This window comes from Acartia tonsa, chromosome 2 (genome assembly GCF_053477335.1).
Source record: "Acartia tonsa isolate MP-2025a chromosome 2, ASM5347733v1, whole genome shotgun sequence".
In the NCBI taxonomy this organism is placed as follows: domain Eukaryota; kingdom Metazoa; phylum Arthropoda; class Copepoda; order Calanoida; family Acartiidae; genus Acartia; species Acartia tonsa.
In genome coordinates, this window is record NC_137261.1 from 17,294,914 (window position 1) to 17,313,781 (window position 18,868).

Sequence of the window (18,868 nt, forward strand, 5' to 3'; positions counted from 1 at the left end):
GATTTCTATATTAAGAATAAAAATTACAAAATCTGGTAGATAAGAGGGTGCTCCTATTAAAAGATTTTCCATAGAAAAGTTAAAGTTTGTCACCTTTAAATTATTATTGAAATAATTATTTGCTAGTGAAATAGTGGTTGGGCAGTCTATAAAAAAATGTTTGATAGTTTCCCTTTGAGCAGGTAATAGATTGTATTGTACACAAAAAGTACAGTTGGGGGAGATATTATGATTTATTTTTGATAAATGACATTTATATTTATTGGTATTATTAAGATGTTTTAGGCCAAATTCTCTAATTTGAATGGGTATGAAACTATGATTCCAAACATTAAATTATGATTATACAACAAAAATAATCAACACACAAAGTGTATAAAAGTTAGTTTTGAAAATGATCATATTAATTTGAAGCGTTTTTTTGGGCAAGTGTTGTTTTGTTCAGTTTTAAAACTGCTGCTTCTAGCAGGTAGGGACGTCCAAGCTTTTTATTTGGAGGGGAATAAAATGAATTGTGGGAAGTAATTTAATGTAATTTATTACCCTTTACCCCAACTCTTGGACGTTTATTCTTTGAGGGGCGAGATGATAGTTATTTCTCGCATCGTATCATAAACAGCTATTCGTAGAAAACTGGATATAATACGATGCTAGACATAGTTTTTTTTTCATATGAATTAGAACCGGTTCTAATCTACAGGATTCGAATGAATACGAGAAAATTAAATTACTTTTTCTTACATTCTTTGAAAATACCTACTCTACTGATTGAGATAATCATATTTATATACATATAACACATTCACATGTTATATAATGTTAATGTTTTTAGCAACCAAGCTAAGCTATATTTCACAATGTCTGTCAGTTCGTCAGAAATGTAAAATTTCCAAAGTTATCCTACAACCTTATGTTTTGGTAATGATGATTCAGAGCACAATTAAACATAATGTTATAAGGCAATCTAAAGTTATAATATGCAATTTTTCTTTCGATGTGAAAACTCTGACACTTTTTATTTGTTACTGTTTTGTCCAACTGGTATGACTTCGCTTTTATGAATGTTATGTTATTCTTGTTTTTTCATCATTTCATAAGATTCTTGCAATAGGACAAAGACCAAAGTGTGTCAAAAATCACTCATGTGACGTCATAAAAAAGAGGGAGATGAGAGGAGAAGTGGGAAAGAAAACCTCTAAAAAAGAGATGGATAATCCCCCATTTTTATGTCGTCACATGGGTGATTTTTAACACAGTTTGGCCTTTGTCTTATAATAGTAATTAAGTTAAGCAGAACTAGAAAATCAATATAATTTAATTTCATAGTTTGATCTACTCGGCTACTTGTGCAAAAAACTGTTCTTGTTATGTAATTTGTGCACTGTTATTTTTTCACCTTTTCACTAAAATGGCAAGATTTTTTTGTGTGTAGAAGCTTTTAACATTAATTGACTTTTTTTCACATGATTTTCACCAGACAATAGTTGGTTGTCATGACTGATAATAGATGACTAGGTTGCCCAGTGACTTCAGGATGATGGCCATGGACATGAGGAAGACTATGAGGCCGGTCACGGAGAAGGCGATCATCTGAAAGACTCCGGTATCCTCTGGCTCACGGAACTTGGACAGTATGGCAACCTGCAAGAATAATTTAATTATTTACAATCCGTTTTTATATAGTTGTAAGTTTTTTTTTTGTCAGAATCTTAAGAAAAGTGATTTTAAAAGATTTTAAATGGACGATAACCAGATTTTCATAACTAATGATTATAATCAATACTATCCCTTAAAATCATTTGATTAAATGCCGGAACACTGAAAGTTTAACCCAACCAACCCAAGATTTAATAAAAGTTCTCAAAGTTTTTGAGCCAACGAATGAGAGACATCTATTGCTTATAAAGAAGTATAATTTACAGCCCAATGTCACCTCCTAACATGAGATTTTCAAATTTAGTAATCTTTTAACAAATTTTTACTGGTTTTTGTCAACAAGAAAATACCATTTTAACTGTTGTTACAAAACTAGAGCAAATTTTGTTGGTTTTAAATGTCAGAGCGACTGTAAACAAGTCAGATTCTATTTTAAAATTCAATGATAGTATTTTCACAGGGAGGGAGGGGGACTTTGGCTGTTTATTACACTAGTCCCAAAATTTGGATAATAACATTTTCTTATCGATGCTATTGCATCTTTAGGGACTTTTATTGAAGTTTGATGTTTGGTTCATCTAGTACTAATTGTAATTTACAGCAGGGGTAATTTAGTGTATCATCATTTGGTATGTAAATCAATTCACCGGCCATTGTCTTATCCCTTTAGATCCCTGATTTTCATCTGCAAAACAATTTAACTTTTGGCAACTTAAACCGTGAATCTTTCAATGCTTTTTTAAAAAAGCAAAGCTTTTCTTTATTCAAAGTGTGTCCGTTCGTAACTGTTGACATTGGCATGTTAAACTGCAGAGAGGGAGGAGACATTGGATTGTTTATTACACTAGTCCCCAAACTTTTTCTTATTTGTTGGCTCAACAACTTTTGACTTTTATAGATTTTTGATGGTTGTTTCATAAGGTTGAGTGTCTAAACGTGTTAACCACTTATTTTACATAAATTTATCGGCAATTGTTTTATCCCTTTAGGTCCTGTTAAAATATCCCATTGATTTTTAAAAAAATAGTATGAAATAAATTGTAAAATTACATTCTATTTTTTTTTATCATTTATAAAGACAAATAGACACCATAGCTTAGCATTTTCATTGCGCAGCATATTTACATTTTTAAATTGAAATAATGAAGTAATTTTAAAACAGATTTTTGTATATACTGTTTTTCAATCGATTTTAGAAATGTTTTCACACTATTTTTGTTAGCATTCAAAAAATATGTTTAATCTTGCTTATATCGATGTTTTTATCCTTGTTTATTTGCAAACATTGAAGTTTAGATTTGCAGAACAACGAACAATATGGATTTCAAAAGCATATTTGGCTTTGAATAGAACAAGAATAGTTTTAATCCCTTTACTCCCTTAGAATTATTAATTCCTATATCGATTAGGCATGGTGTTATAAGTGAAGCATCTCTATAATTGAGTCTTAAAAAATAGGATTGTTGATTATAAGCATTCTGTAATTTTGAGATAGAAACTTGCGAATTTCGATCATACTTTTAAAAATGTTAAAAATTAAAAGTTTTGACCATTTCATTTTGCTTTTATGGATGTTGTCATCCTTGTTTATTACACTAGTCCCCAAAGTTTTATAAAAACATTTTCTTATTCGTTAGCTTAATAATTTTACTGAATTTTGATTGGTTGGTTCCTTAAAATGAGTGACCAAACATTTCAACCACTAATTAAAATCTACAAAAAGTTTGTCAGCCTTAGTCTTATCCCTTTAGATCCCTGAAATTCATGTAGCGCAGAATACAACTGGTTAACAAAGCTATCAACTTTACGCTCCTTTTATCACACACGTATACATCAGCGATCTAAAGGGATAAGACAATGGCCTATAAATTGATGTACATCCCCAAAGATTACACACAAAACTACCCCTTCTGTAGACTACAATTAGAGGTTAATTACTACAATTAAACCGACCCAGCAAACGCCCCCAAAGATTTTGGGCCAATCAATAAGAAAAAGTTACAAAACTTTGAGGACTAGTGTAATAAACAGCCCAATGTCCCCATCCTCCCTGCATACACACACGCACTCATAAAAAAAAACTGAATGCTTTTTAGATGTCCTTGAGTAAGAGTAAGAAATGGCTGCTATAAAAAAATGTCCAACAGCGGAATAAAAACAGCCAACAAAAAACACGGTTGTGAAAGAGAGATAGCAAATGATAGAATTTGGTCATGAATATAAAGGCAGGGATCTAAAGGGATAAGACAATAACCGATGAATTGATGTACATCCCCCATTATGATTCACAAACTTACCCCTTCTGTAGATTACAATTAGTGGTTCAAACATTTGGACACTTAATATAATGAATCAACCAATCAAAATTTAAAAAAAAATACCCAAAGTTGTTAAGCTAGCAAATAAGAAAACATTATTATAAAACCTTGGGGACTAGCGTAATAAACAGTCCAATGTCCCCTCTCTCCATGATATAATGGGTACTCTCTCAACAAACAACGAGGGAGGGGACATTGGGTTGTTTTTTACACTAGTCCCCAAAGTTTTAAAATACGATTTCTTATTTGTTTGCTGATCAATTTTGGAGACTTTTATTGAATTTTGATTGGTTGGTTCCAAATGTTTCAGCCACTAATTGTAATCTACAGAAGGGGTAATTCGGTGTGGTACCATTGGATATGTACATCAATTTATCGGCCATTGTCTTATCCCTTTAGATTAGATCCCTGCTCTCAACAAGGTAGGAATAAAATAAGACGCTGTGGCATCCCGCTTAATTTTCGACAAACAGCTGAAAGCTGAAAGGCAAAATAATCACAAGAAGCTGCAAGTCTTAGCTTTAATAATACCTTAATCAAATGACAGCTCTTTTTTAGCCTTTTTACTTTTAGCAAGCACTTTTATTTGATATATGCAATTTTTGAAAAAAGCATTCTTGAAATACATATCAGTAGTCCATAAACAGCGATGCTAAATGGTCACCTTGCAAAAAAAGTGTTTGCCCAAGATTTAATAGCATTAAAAGGACATAAATAACTGGTCTGTCCCCCCCCCCCCCTCGCTGTGGACTAGCCCCTGCCAATCTCAAGCGCAATCCAAATATATATTATTGAAGGGTAGACGGGGGTAAATTATGAGAATCTAAATTATTGTACATCCCTAATGATGATACACAAAATTACCCCTTCTGTGGATTACAATTAGAGGTTGAAACGTTTGGACAATTAACTTAATGAATCAACCAATGAAAATTCAGAAAAGTTCCCAAAGTTGTTCAGGCAATGAATAAGAAAACATTATTGTAAAACTTTGGGGATTTTTGTGATAAAAAGCCCCCCCCCCCCTCTCATTTTTTTTTTCTTCAAATGACTCCAAAATATCCTTCAACCGAATTTAAAAACATTCACTTTTGTTGGACCCAATAAAACAATTTCAAAATGTTCGTGCAAATATTTTTTGCAAACCTTTGCGGAGCCCACATTTCAAGATAGGAATCTTAATAAGACATTCTGGCGCAGTTTTTGCACGCTAACCCCAACAGCTCACAATGGTCCATGTAAATAAAGTTTTTTTTCATAATTGAAAGCGAAAAGTAAAAACATACGGAAAAATTTGGAAATAAATGATTTTTTCTTTGTTTTCTTACATTACAATATCATAATGTTATCGACAAAATATTTAAAAAAATAATAGAAAAATCATGTATAGTATCGTTTTATATACAGTATTTAACAAATATTAAAAAAATAATAGAATTGAAATAAGGTAAGACTCATTCAGACTCATAATACGATTGCAATTTTGTCCATTTTAAAGTTTTCTGTCGACCCTATCCTTTTGTTGGACTGGACAATCATTATTTGAGCTGGGCTAAAAAGCATGGTAGCCTACAACGGCAAATTTAAATTCTTAGAATCAATATGTAAAGAAGTAGGGGATATTTTGCTGTTTGAAAAACTAGTCCCCAAAGTTTTGTAATAACGTTTTCTTATTCGTTGGCTTAAGAACTTTTAGGGACTAATTGAATTTTTTTGGTTGGCTTACAAGATTGATGTCTAAACATTACATCCAATAAGTGTAATCTAAAGAATAGATAATTTTGTTCGGTTTATCATCATTGGGGATGTTAATTAATTTATCAGCCAATGTCTTATCCCTGTAGATCCCTTGAATCAAATTCATGATTATTGGCTTTTATTCGCAAAAAAATAATCATTTGGATATTTTCCAAGATAAATTATAAATTGACCAATTAAATATTTCAAAGGTCAAAACACAAAAGTTATTTGCCACATCGTATTATAGACATCTTTCCGTGTATGTTAAAATGAAAATTTATAAGATTAAAACAGGTGTTAATTTGATATGTCGAAAATTTCTTTAATTCGGTGTTATACATGATTTTTCTGTATGGCTGATAACCTGTTTCGAAGCCATACTACAAAATATTGTTTCAACCTCCTCACTGTATAAAAACAAACACTTACCCAGCCACCCTGGTTTGCGATCCAATTGGCCACATCACGTTCAATAACAAGTCCCATAGCCTCAACCAGTCCATACAGATACTCTAAAATAATAGATATATTATTACTTGGATGTTGCACCAGATTTTCCCCTGTCAATATATCCACGTATATCTTATATCCATTAATCTAAAATATAATTAAGTTTGACAGACAGCTCCAAACAAACCCTCACAGATTTTATCTTTAAATATCATCTTAAAGAAAAACTTATATGAATGGTCTGTCCGTCTGTTTGATAGAACCTTGCCTGATGATTCCTAAAAAATGAGGTATATTAAAAGAAGAGTAGGAATTCAATAAACAATAGCTGTAGTTTGCTGTAGTCCCCAAAGTTTTTAAATAGATTTTTTTTGTTGACCTAACAACTTTGGGACTTTTATTGAATTTTAATTTGTTACTTCATTAAGTGTTTTAACGTTTCAACCACTAATTGTAATCTAGGATTAATTTTGTGTGTCATCATTGGCAATGTAGATCAATTTATCGGCCGTTGTCTTATCCCTTTAGATTCTTACCATCTTTATAATTTTTTAAGCCTCGCAATCGTGAATTTTGTCATCACTGTTTTTTTTAATTAACAAGGAAAAAAAAGCTGGAATATTTTTATTAGTATTTCTATTCATATAAACTAAAAAAAAAATTATAATCCTAGAAATTCATTTAGATTATAGTCACAGTCAAAAATAATGTACTTATAACTAATCCGAAACTTACAAAAGAAAATAAATTTTAAAAGAGATTATTGTTATTTCTCGCATCGTATTATAAACGGCTTTCCGCGGATATAGAATGTACAATTATGAGATTAAAACTAGTTTTTTTAGCCCCGAGGTGCCGAAGGCACCGGCTAAAAAACTGGTTTTATTCTTATGATTGTACATTTTTATATTCGTAGAAAGCTGGATATAATACGATGCTAGACATAGTTTTTTTGTATGGATGAGAACCGGTTCCTATCCACCGGATTCGAATGAATAACATGTATAACATCAAATTGAAAAATGTTCCACGAGTATTAGAATAAAAATCATACATTTTTTACCAGTTTTGTTATCCCAGAACTTCAGCCCGTTGGGGTCAACAAAGCTGGTTTTAATATTATAATTTTTCATGTAATATCCACGGAAAACTGTCTATAATACGATGCGATAAAAACTATAAATTAGTTTATATGTTCTTTTTTATAAATAAACATTATTAATTGATTTTAACCAATATATGTCATCGCCAAAATTGAAAGAAACCCTTCACAAAAAGGAATTATTGCAAGCGGATCTACACCATGGCTCACCTTATAATTTATCAGTCCAATATCCACGGAAATATTGATTCATTGGCTCAAGCAGAATTTATTTGAATTACATCGGTGATCTAAAGGCATAGAATAAGGAGGAATAGAAGTGAAAACCCAAAACATTTCTGGGAAATTAGAAGGAATCTTTGACTTGCGCAGTAAAGACAATAATGCTAAAGTACAAATCACAATGACTAGTTGGACAAAATTAGAAAAATCATGTATAAATCAGCTGTTTAAAAACATACATAAGAGCGCAACCTAGTTTTATGATATAAATACTGAGACCAATATTTTTTGTAAATTTTTTACATAACTAAATTTTTTAAGGTTTAAAATGCACATCAAATTCATTTTTAATCCATTGTGAATAGGGAAGAGAAAGCTGGAAGCTTGGCTACATGGCTTTTAGTAAATTATTGCAAAAGGAATTTATTTTGAATATTTTTTCGGAATAATTACTGAAATCATGTTATTTACTAACAGCCTTATAACCGTTTTGGTCTTTCAAATGTTCCAATTTTACTTCAGGCTAGCTAGGCAGAATCTTCTACCTGGATTCTATTCTATACTTTATCTTCTTTGTCTAAAGGGAGAAGACAATGGCCGATAAATTGATGTACATCTACAATGATGATACACAAAATTACTCATAAGATACTGCCTATTTCTTCTGTTCTATTAAATAATTATAATTTTAGCTTCACCACTTGTGCATTCTTTCACCTTTGTTTTCTATATGAATCCTTTTTTCCTTATTAATAGCGAAGCTTATATATAATTTGCTCTCTAATTTAGGTATGTTAGAATTGTCCTATTGATTTTTTTTAAAAATAATGATGGTTTCTGTAACAGTTAGGTACGATTTAGGACAACAAGGCGCATTGTTTTAAGCGAAGAAGCTTTCTAATCATCAAGTCCTTAAAATGTAAGTATATCTTTAAACATAATCATGTATTTACACAATTTAGCAACAATTTTATATACAATTATGTTTGAACCTTAAAATTAATATTCTGCTTATTATTGGTTCTACTGTTTGATTTTAGATCTGCAATTTAATGGATGTTGTCATCCTTGTTTACTTGAAAATAAGCACGTAGTCATTATGTAACTTTATTAAACAGAATTATGATGCATCAAAATTATGAAATTTGTAGGGATTCAGAATGTTTTTATTCGGAAAGGAGTTTATGAGTCTATTCGTTGCCAAAAGGAAGTATGATGATACACAAAATTACCCCTTTTGTAGATTACAAATAGTGATAGAAACGTTTGGACGCTCAACTGAATTAACCAACTACTCAAAGTTCAATAAAAGTCCACAAAGTTGTTCAGCTAATGAGTAAGAAAACATTATATAATTTTGGGGACTTGTATAATAAACATCCCAATGTCCCCTCCCTCCCTGGATATATTAGTAAAAGACCGGCACTATGTCTCAGAAATTGTACTGTACCTGGATGTCCTGCCTGTACACAGCTGTACTATTCACGATATTATAAAGTGTACTGTACCTGGATGTACTGCCTGTACACAGTCTACAGCTGTACTACTCACGATATAATAAAATGTAATGTACCTGGATGTACTGCCTGTACAGCGTACACAGTCCACAGCTGTCCCACTCACAATATTATAACGTGTACAGTACCTGGCTGTCCTGCCTGTACACAGTCCACAGCTGTACTACTCACGATATAATAAAGTTTACTGTACCTGGATGTACTGCCTGTACACAGTCTACATTTGTCCCACTCACAATATTATAAAGTGTACTGTACCTGGATGTCCTGCCTGTACACAGTCCACAGCTTACCACTCACAATATTATAAAGTGTACTGTACCTGGATGTCCTGCCTGTACACAGTCCACAGCTGTCCCACTCACAATGTTGTAAAAACTGGCAATTTTAAACCAGGTGATGTCAACTTTGAACAGTTCCAGTGCCATGGCACTCAATGCTTTGGCCACGGATTTCTCACTCGCTACGACCAGGCCCATCTGGCGACATACGCCTACAAATGAATAAATTAAGATCCAATTAAGTTTACGGTTAAATGTTCCTCGTATCGATTATCTCTAAAAATCGATTAGTGACAAATAACCATGCAAAAGCATTTTAATTACTCTCATTCATTAGTTTTCAACGATCACTTGAAATGGGTATTCATACACGAGAAGTTATAGAAATACGCGGAAATGACGTTTTTATCATGAAAGTTTAAATTTATTTTATAATTTAATTTAAACTTGCACGTCATTTATAAAAAAAAAAATTTCCCTTTTCACAATATTCATATATTAGGAAAAGTTAATTCAATTGCAAATTCTAAATAAAGTCTTGAGATTTTGTTAACTATTGATGCAAAACAAAATTGGTTAGTCCCTAACGTGAAATTTACCTAATTTTAGGGAATAGGTGCGAAATATTTTTCTGTGCTCAATTCTCAAAGAGGGTTAACATAGCTTTAATGTTCGTTTGTCTTTCCATTTCAGAGCTTTGCTTTTAAGAATGTTGTCATCCTTATTTTTATTATTGTCCAACGTAAATATATTTTACTACCTGTATACAACTTAGGATGTCTTCTCTCCATTTCAACGGCCAGTGCCTCCAGCTGGACAAAAACATCACAGACAGCTGTGTTGCCCGGCAGGTTGGCCACACTGTGCAGCCGCTGAAGGCCCAGCCGCTTGTTGAACAGGTTCCTGCGCTTCAACCAGACACGTATGTGTTGACCGCACATGCTCTTAGACTGAAATTAATAAAAGGTCTAATAAAGTAAAACTTGTAGCTGGCTTAAATAACAACCCCCCCCCCCCCATCCTTGGGTACCAGTGTAATATACGTCGAGAGGTTTCCATCAGTTTTGAAAGAATTAAAATTTAAAAAATCTAAATTATTCAGTTAATTGGTTTAATAGTTTTTTTTTGGTAATACGTCGGCTGTAAAATTATAGCATTTATCACATTTTAACTTTACACAAAAATACCATTACTGTTAACTTTTGAGTAGACATAGACAAATTTTTTCAAAGTAAAATAGACTGATTTTTACGTTTTTAGAGATTTTAGGACATAAGAAAATAGGCGATAAATTAATGTACATAGGGAACAAAGGGAACGAATAAAAGAACTTTGGGGATCTAATGGGACAAGATAATAGCCGATAAATTAATGTACATTCCAATGATAATACACAAAATTATCCCTTCAGTAGATTCAAAATATGTGGTTCAAACGTTTGGACACTCAACTTAAGGAATCAACTAAAAAAAAGTTCAATAAAAGTCCCCAAAGTTGTTGAGCCAACGAATATGAAAACGTCATTATAAAACTTTAGGGACCAGTGTAATAAAAACTCCCTCCCTCATTGATTGGTCTAAGATCATCTTACTCATCTGTAGATGCTTGGCCCGTCCGTCCAGACAAGCGCTAATATGGACGTTTAGACTAACTTTTTCTCATTTGTACTGCTTAATTTCCATTTCATAACAAAAACATTTAAGTATATCTAAAAGTATTAATCCATAAAAGATTTAAAAATGAAATCAATGAATTTATGAAAAAAAAGAAAAAAAATTGAACCCTTGTAGAGTGTCAAAACTTGATGAGCAGAATATAAACAAAATAGTTTGTAAACTTGTTGCAAAACTGCATAAATGTTTGAGGACATACTTACATTTTTATGACTTAATTATAGAGATGCTTTACTTGAAATATAGCACCCCGTGTTGTCCTAGAAATCATTGTTCCAAAAATCAGATGATTAACATAGTTATATTATAGAAAAAGGGGATTTCAAAAAAGTTAAAAAGTAGTACATACATAAATGATGTGCACATAACAAAAATAATTTTAGCGACCACCCATTCCACAGTCATGTGTATAAGTAAAGATTGATGTATGAAAATTGCATGGAAATCCAGGCATAATTATGAAAAATAGTTCTCCCCTGGTAACATGCAATCTTTATTATTTAGACAACAACAAGGTAATATACAAAGGTGTCTTTTAAAAGATGTATGAGACAATAATTTAAAGTAGCAGGAAGTCTCACTGTATGTGTGAACAATAAAATCTCGATGGAAGCAGATTATAGTGTCTCTAAAAACAAGTGGACAAATGTTCAAACGTTTGGCTAAACTTATGCCAACTTTTTTTGAATACACGTACTACAAGCTGCTTCTAGTAGGTTATCCTCCCCCTTCCACTCTCTTGAAAATGCCTCTGAAGGAATTTAGGGTCGCAGCCACTAATGCTACAGAACTTAAAAAGTCGGGTTACCCTCTGTTGAACTTTTGTGCTGTTAATATATCAACAAAAACAGGAAGGGAGGAGACATTAGACTGTTTTTATTACACTAGTACCTATAGTTTTACAATAACGTTTAATTTTGGCTTAATAATATTTGAACGTTTATTGGATTTTGTTTGGAGGTTTATTAAGTTGAGATTCCAAACTTTTCAACCACTTATTGTTATCTACACAAGGGGTAGTTGTGAGTATCATCATTGCGGATGTTACTGGATCATAACTAATATGTCGACCTGTACGTACAACCTGATTCAACTATCATCACTAGACGTGGAAAAAGTTAATGTTCCAAGATAAAAAGGTGAAGACTAAGCCATATTACGGTTTAGGGACGTCTTACCATAAATTTTACTCAAAATTTAAATGGACCCTATTTATTTTTCAATTGCAAAGTTTTCTTATTGGTTGGCTTAACATTTTGGAAACTTATTGAATTTTAAATTGGATGGTTTATAAAGTTGAGTGGTTGAGTTAAATTATAACTCGTAGTTTTACACTACAGAGGGGGTAATTTTACGGAGCACCGTTGGGAATGAACATCAATTTATCGGCCATTGTCTTATCCCTTTAGATCCCTGTGATGAAACTCTAATGTTGCAACTCCATTTTCCCTGATCCCCATGTTATGTTGCAAATTCCTGGATTTCTGCCAACTTGGCAAAAAAAATGGTTCTTCACATTTCATTATTCTGGCCAACCATAATCAACTAATTAATAAATCGTGTCAAAACTCGTAAGTGGAGTGGCAAAATTTAAGTGAGTTTCAACACACCACCGGCAAAACCCTCTGCATGGCACTGATTAAAAGACTTATTTATAGAGATGATTTGCATAAACCATTATGCCTAACCGACGACGCTAACTGTAGATAAGTTACCAAGCCCCTTAATTATTTTATTTCTAGTATGACTTATCCGCGGAAATCTGTCTATAATACGATGTGATAAATCACTAACAAACCTGTGTTACAACTTCTTGAATGCTGACAGTTCTCCAACCAATAGTTGTCGACAGTTTCCGAGATACTACGTCACTCACATTGGAAAATCTTCGGTAACCCCTATCGATATCAATATCAAACATTTTTACAAAATTATTTTTTACTATTCACTTGTTTTTAGTGTTGATATTATTAAGATACTACTTTATATATTTACTATATCTGTGGCTTTCTCATACTATTATAATCGATATATTATTACTTGGATGTTGCACCATATTTTTATGTGCTTTGATACTCGCAGCTGGCTGATATAACGAAACCAACTTTACCATATCTCTCCCCTCCTAATGAATGAAAGAACTGACCAATAAATGAGGTCCTTATTAGAAAGCTAAATTGACGATAACTTTTGCCCAGTCAATATATCTACGTATATCCTATATTCATTATTATTATTATTTACTAAATGCAAGGGGAATGAAAATAATCAATATATAGATCTACATGAACATATGTGTTAGAGGTGTGTATTGTGTGTGTATGTGTGTCTGTGTGTGTACGTTAATATGTCCTTTAATATCTTTGTCTTCTTAATATTCCCTTGATAACAAGGATGACAACATCCACAAAAGCGAAGCTCTAAAATCAAGAGGAAGGAACAATAAACGATACCTCTTGTAGTTGTTGTGAAAATAGTTAAAAATCTGAATGTTTAAAATAGACGTACGGACCTTCTGATAACGATTATAGAGTTGCTAAGCTACATAAATCGTACCTAACTGTTATAAGAATCATTGGCAAAGATTTTAATTCATGGGGCAATTCTACCATGTCTAAATTGTACTGTTTAAGAAATCATTATGACGTTAAACGATTCTAACATGTCAAAATAAACGATATGGTTTTATAGGCCAATTATATTTATAGAAAAGCCTTGCTTTTATAAAGAAACTTTAAAACAAAGGTGGGAGGGGACATTGGACTGTTTATTACACTAGTCCACAAAGTTTTATAATAACGTTTTCTTATTCGTTAACATAACAACACATTTCGTCTATTAATTGTAATCTACAGACAGGGTAATTTTGTGTACCATCATTAGGGATGTGCACCAATTCATCTTCCATTGTCTTATCCCTTTAGATCCCTGCTGTAAAACAAAGCAAAAACGTAGAAAGGTATGAATTTAAGGGGAGAACAATCAACTATTTACATTGAATCTTGGACATGTAACAATTCAACTGTATCAAGATACGCTAAATATGTATACCCACTTTTTTAAGGCTTGCTAAGATATGCTTATTTTCTAAAAAAAAAGCGAAGCTTTTCTGTTATTAGGTTCTGTATGTTAAAACATCACTTCAACTTGAATGGAAGAATCCCCCCCCCCCATTTTTAGTTTTTAAAAGGGGCATTTTTAGCTACGGACAATTTATTTTGTGGGGTTGGTGTTACCCTTCTCCAAAAAGCAATTATGCTTACTATGACCTAGGAGAAGCTACATTGTAAAGGAGAACCATATCGGTTCAGTGGTTAGCGAGACTATTCGGTACACACAGACAGATATCCTGTTACTTAGGATTGATTGTTCTAAAAAGTAGCCACTCTTGCTTGTCGTTGTTTATTTGATTTTAGAGCTTCGCTTTAATGGATATTGACATCCTTGTTTGTATATTTTTTATATGCTCTTAACAGATTACTTGTTTTGGTACGTGTAGGATTAGCTTCTTGCAGCTTTGCATTTTAAAAAATGCTTAATTGTTAGCATTTATATTTGCTTTGTGAAAAAATGCAAGTAGGGACAGCGGGCTGTTTATTACACTAGTCCCCAAATTTTTACAAGAATTTTTTCTTATTCGAATTTTTTAAACAACTTTGGGGTCTCTAATCTAATTTTGGTTGCTTGGTTCATTAAGTTTAGTGTCCAAACATTTCAACGACCAATTGTAATCTAAAGAAGAGGTAATTTTGTGCATCATCATTGGGGATGTATATCAAAAATTTTCGTCAATTTAGGTTTGTAACATTGACATCCTTTATTGTAAAGTTCGTTCATCTAGTAGGAGGGAAGTTTTTTGGGATAGTTATTTTTGCCAACTACAAGTTTCACTTTATTACAGATCCAAATATTATTAAATCCATTTATTTTAATTATCTAATGTAAAAATGAATTCCTGTTGTTATCTTGTGAATCATGTTGTCCAGGAACAGTTGTCCAAGGCTGTCCGGATGGAAATGACATCTTACGCCCCCGTGAAACCCTAAAATATAGAATATTATAGTAAATAATATTGTCCAGGAACAGTTGTCCACGGCTGTCCGGATGGAAATGACATCTTACGCCCCCGTGACACTCTAAAATTATAATTTATTAACAAATATTAGATCGGACACGAGCTATATGTAACTCAACCCACGGGGTGGGGACCCTGTGCCGACTCTCAATTAGGTCTTTTAATATCAGCCAATAGCGTCAGAAATATAAACACAGGTGAGTCGCTACAGAAAGCAATTTGCTTGAAGACAAAAAAATCCCCAGGTAGTTGTCTCGATTATACATCTATACTTATACATTTATTTAGCGAACTCTCTTAGCTAAGCTACTCTATAAATATGTTTGTTCATCTATATAAATCTCAAAAAACGCGCGGCTAGTGCTAACTACACAGTAAGAACACACTTCTGTGTAGAAAATATATTTTGCTTTATTCAAGCCTTCTCAATTCTATAAAATAATAACCACATTTGCAAAAATTCTTAAAAAACAACAAGCTTCATACTAGTTAAAATTAATATAAGTTTAACAAAAAAACAGGTTAAAAATATTAAGTACTTTGAAAAAAGGAATTTAAAACAAAATAGAATCCAAATCTTTTTACTTTGAAATATGGTGTACCTAATTGTTTGAGAGTTTATGTACAACTGAATTATTTATTGTAAAGGAAAGGGGAGGGGGGGTAAAGGGTTATTGAGATATGACGCAATCATTATGATTGAATCAAAAAGGAAGGTGGATTCACATATCTAGAAGGTGATAATTCTTTGCATATTATAAAAAAAAACATGGATGACAACATCCATAACAGCGAAGCTCTAAAATTAGATGGTAACATAATCAATTGTAGATTGTCAGAACTTAATAAGCACAATAATAATCAGATAAATCAGATAAATATATATCATAAAAAATGTTGTTTAAAAAGTAAAAATTCAGTATGTTTAAATTGGACACAAGGACTTTCAGGTATCGGTTATAGAGGTGATACGCCTAAAAAATCAAACCAAACTGTTATAGGAATCATCAGCAAAGTTTTAAACCGAAAGGACAAATCTAACCTGTGTTGCATCAGAGGACTGGTCCCCGGGTGTGGACTGACCCGCCTCCGCGGGCTCTCCAAGGATAATTTGCGCCGGGTCATTGAAGAATCCATGCCTGAAATTTTTAGTAAAAGTTATCAAATAAAAATACTTTTTTAAAAAAACTAGCGACTGCGTCCCTAGTATCTAGGGATATGAAAAGGCAGGAAAATACCTTAAAACCAAACAACTATTTTTTTATGAAAATAAAATAGCCTAAAACCATCCCAGGATCTATAAGATGCCTCACTGTAAAGGAGAACCATATCGATTCAGCGGTTAGCAAGATCCTTCGCTACAGACAAAAAAAGCTTATTACTTTATATTATAGGATAGGCTACGTTTTTATAGAAAGGAAGAACAATGAATTTAATGCACCTACTAAAGAAGCAGCTTATAGTATCTTCAAAAAAATGTACAAATGTTCCAACGTTTGGCCAAACTATGCTGATTGACGTCATATTCTCTTTTAATATGACGTCAATCGGAATTGTTCGAGCAAACATTTCTCCGCTATTTTTTGGAGACACTATAAGCTGCTATTCTTATGTGTTGGGCTTTCCTTTTTTGGGGGTTGTCTTTCTTGTTAAAATTTCTGCCTCTAAAAGTAAAAGAAAAACTGTAGAAATTCTTTAATCCTTTTCAATATTAAAGTTATATAAATTATCTAAAATCGATAAAACTTTGAAACTAAACGTGTACGCAGGGAGGAAAGGGACATAAGGCTGTTTATTACACTAGTCCCCAAAGTTAAATAACAATATTTTATGGATTAACTGTGGGGACTTTAATTGAATTTTGATTGGTTGGTTGATTAAGTTGAGGGTCTAAACGTTTCGACCACTAATTTTAATCTACAGAAGGGGTAATTTTGTGTATCATCATCGGGGGTGTACATCAATTTATAGTTATATATCTTATCTCTTTAGTTCCCTGACGTGGACGTCAATCTTCAATTTATAAAAAAACTAATTTTAAATCTATTATTAGTATTTAGATATTTTTTTATTTTTAGTAATTAACTGAATATTGTTGGAAAAGCAAGGATCACTATTAAAGATCAACAAAAAAAATAAAAGATGGTCGTTGATTAGAAGAATCTTCAAACAAAAATTTAGAGGCCTATCTTTGATAGATCCTGAGAAAAAAATCCATTTTCCAAATAAAATTTGGCTTTTCCAAAAAGCATTACAGACAGACCGAGTTATAGAGTAGATTCATATTCATTCGATCCTCAAAAAAGAACTCAGCAGGCTATCTAAAATAGCAGCGAGTAAATCAAAACTTACGAGTGGGTGTTACGGACGTTAGTTACCGAGTAGTATTGTGGTATGCGGCACCTCTGGACCATGCAGAAACCAAGACATTATAGTGATGCTACGCACCCAGCTAAATCCTGTTATTATACAATTGTAAAGCCACCTGAAAATATGTCAGATAACGGTATTGGTTTTCATCTCTCAGTTGTCCTGCAAATGGAGGGAGGGGTGTTACCCCTCCCTCTCCCATCTTAAGCACCGGAACCTTCCCCTTCAACCACCAAGTTATCAGCACCACCTCAACCCTGAGGATAAAGGATCTAAGCCTTCCCTCACCTGATAGAATCACCCCCACACAGACTGTTGTTGTCACAAGTAATCATCAAACCTTCCCTCTTTAGTACCCAGACCTACCACTCAACCCCTCTATGCTTATCTACCTATTGTGCTGTTCCATGGGCTATCCTGCCTGCCCCAGACAGGGATAGCCATCTACCTAACCATTGCAATTATCTATGTTTTACTGTATGATTTATCTTTAACTATCTTTATTCCTAATCCATATGTATTTATATTATGTTGTACAAGTTTAGTTATCCTTAGACCAGCAATAAAGAAACAACTGAATAGACTATGTTTATTATTTAGTGATTGCTAGAGAAGCGTAGCTTCTCTATAGTATAGGTGTCCACGTCTGTTCACACTGCCGTAGTCTTTATTCGAACTCTGGTGTCTGCCATTTACCCTAGGCGGATACCACAACTTTTGGTGTCAGCTGTGAGATTACGGCGAACCACAAGTGTAGAGCAGACGCGCAGCTGAGGCTAAGGTACTCCCAGCAGTGAAACTGGCAAAACTGACACAAGCAACCTGAATTACCCACCCTGGATAGCAAGGTCTAACTCTGTATCCGGCAGTTGTGGAAGCGAAACTGGCAAAACTGACACAAGCAACCTGAATTACCCACCCTGGATAGCAAGGTCTAACTCTGCATCCGGCAGTTGTGGAAGTGAAACAGCGAAACTTGACGGAGAACCGCGAGAAGCGCCGACGTCTAACGGAGAATTGAGCGCTCAAAGGGCTGAAACAGGCCTGCGGACTGGCTGAAACAAGCCAAATAAGTGCAAACGGCTGAAAATAGGCCAACATTTACTGCAAGAGATAGCAGGATCCGAACCAGCGGCGCTAGCAGGACGGGACATTCCCTGCCGCCATCAGCCGGATTTGGATAAGCGGCGCTAGCAGGACGGGACATTCCCTGCCGCCAATAGGCTGAAACACGCCACATAGCTGCAAGCGGCGCTAGCAGGACGGGACATTCCCTGCCGCCGATAGGCTGAAACACGCCACATAGCTGCGAGCTGCGAGCCAACATACGAGTGTAGTGCACCAAAGCAGAGAAAAATACGTCACCTCCAAGTATCCTGAGAGGCTACAACGCAGCCACCCATCTAGAAAAACAGATATTATATCACATTGCAGGGATTACCACCCTGGTGTGATGGTTAAACA

General features: G+C 33.5%; 1 protein-coding gene across 1 annotated transcript; it reads right to left on the minus strand.

The window, feature by feature from the left end:
- Window positions 1-338: 338 nt before the first annotated feature.
- LOC145312729 (bcl-2-related ovarian killer protein homolog B-like) lies at window positions 339-16,176 on the minus strand. Its single transcript, XM_080151983.1, has 7 exons — window positions 16,077-16,176; window positions 14,914-15,001; window positions 12,758-12,856; window positions 10,047-10,236; window positions 9,328-9,498; window positions 6,144-6,226; window positions 339-1,641 (listed from the first exon to the last, which is right to left on the minus strand). Exons 1-7 carry the CDS (start codon window positions 16,169-16,171, stop codon window positions 1,492-1,494), a joined length of 876 nt encoding a protein of 291 aa, XP_080008109.1. The 5' UTR covers window positions 16,172-16,176; the 3' UTR covers window positions 339-1,491.
- Window positions 16,177-18,868: the final 2,692 nt, after the last annotated feature.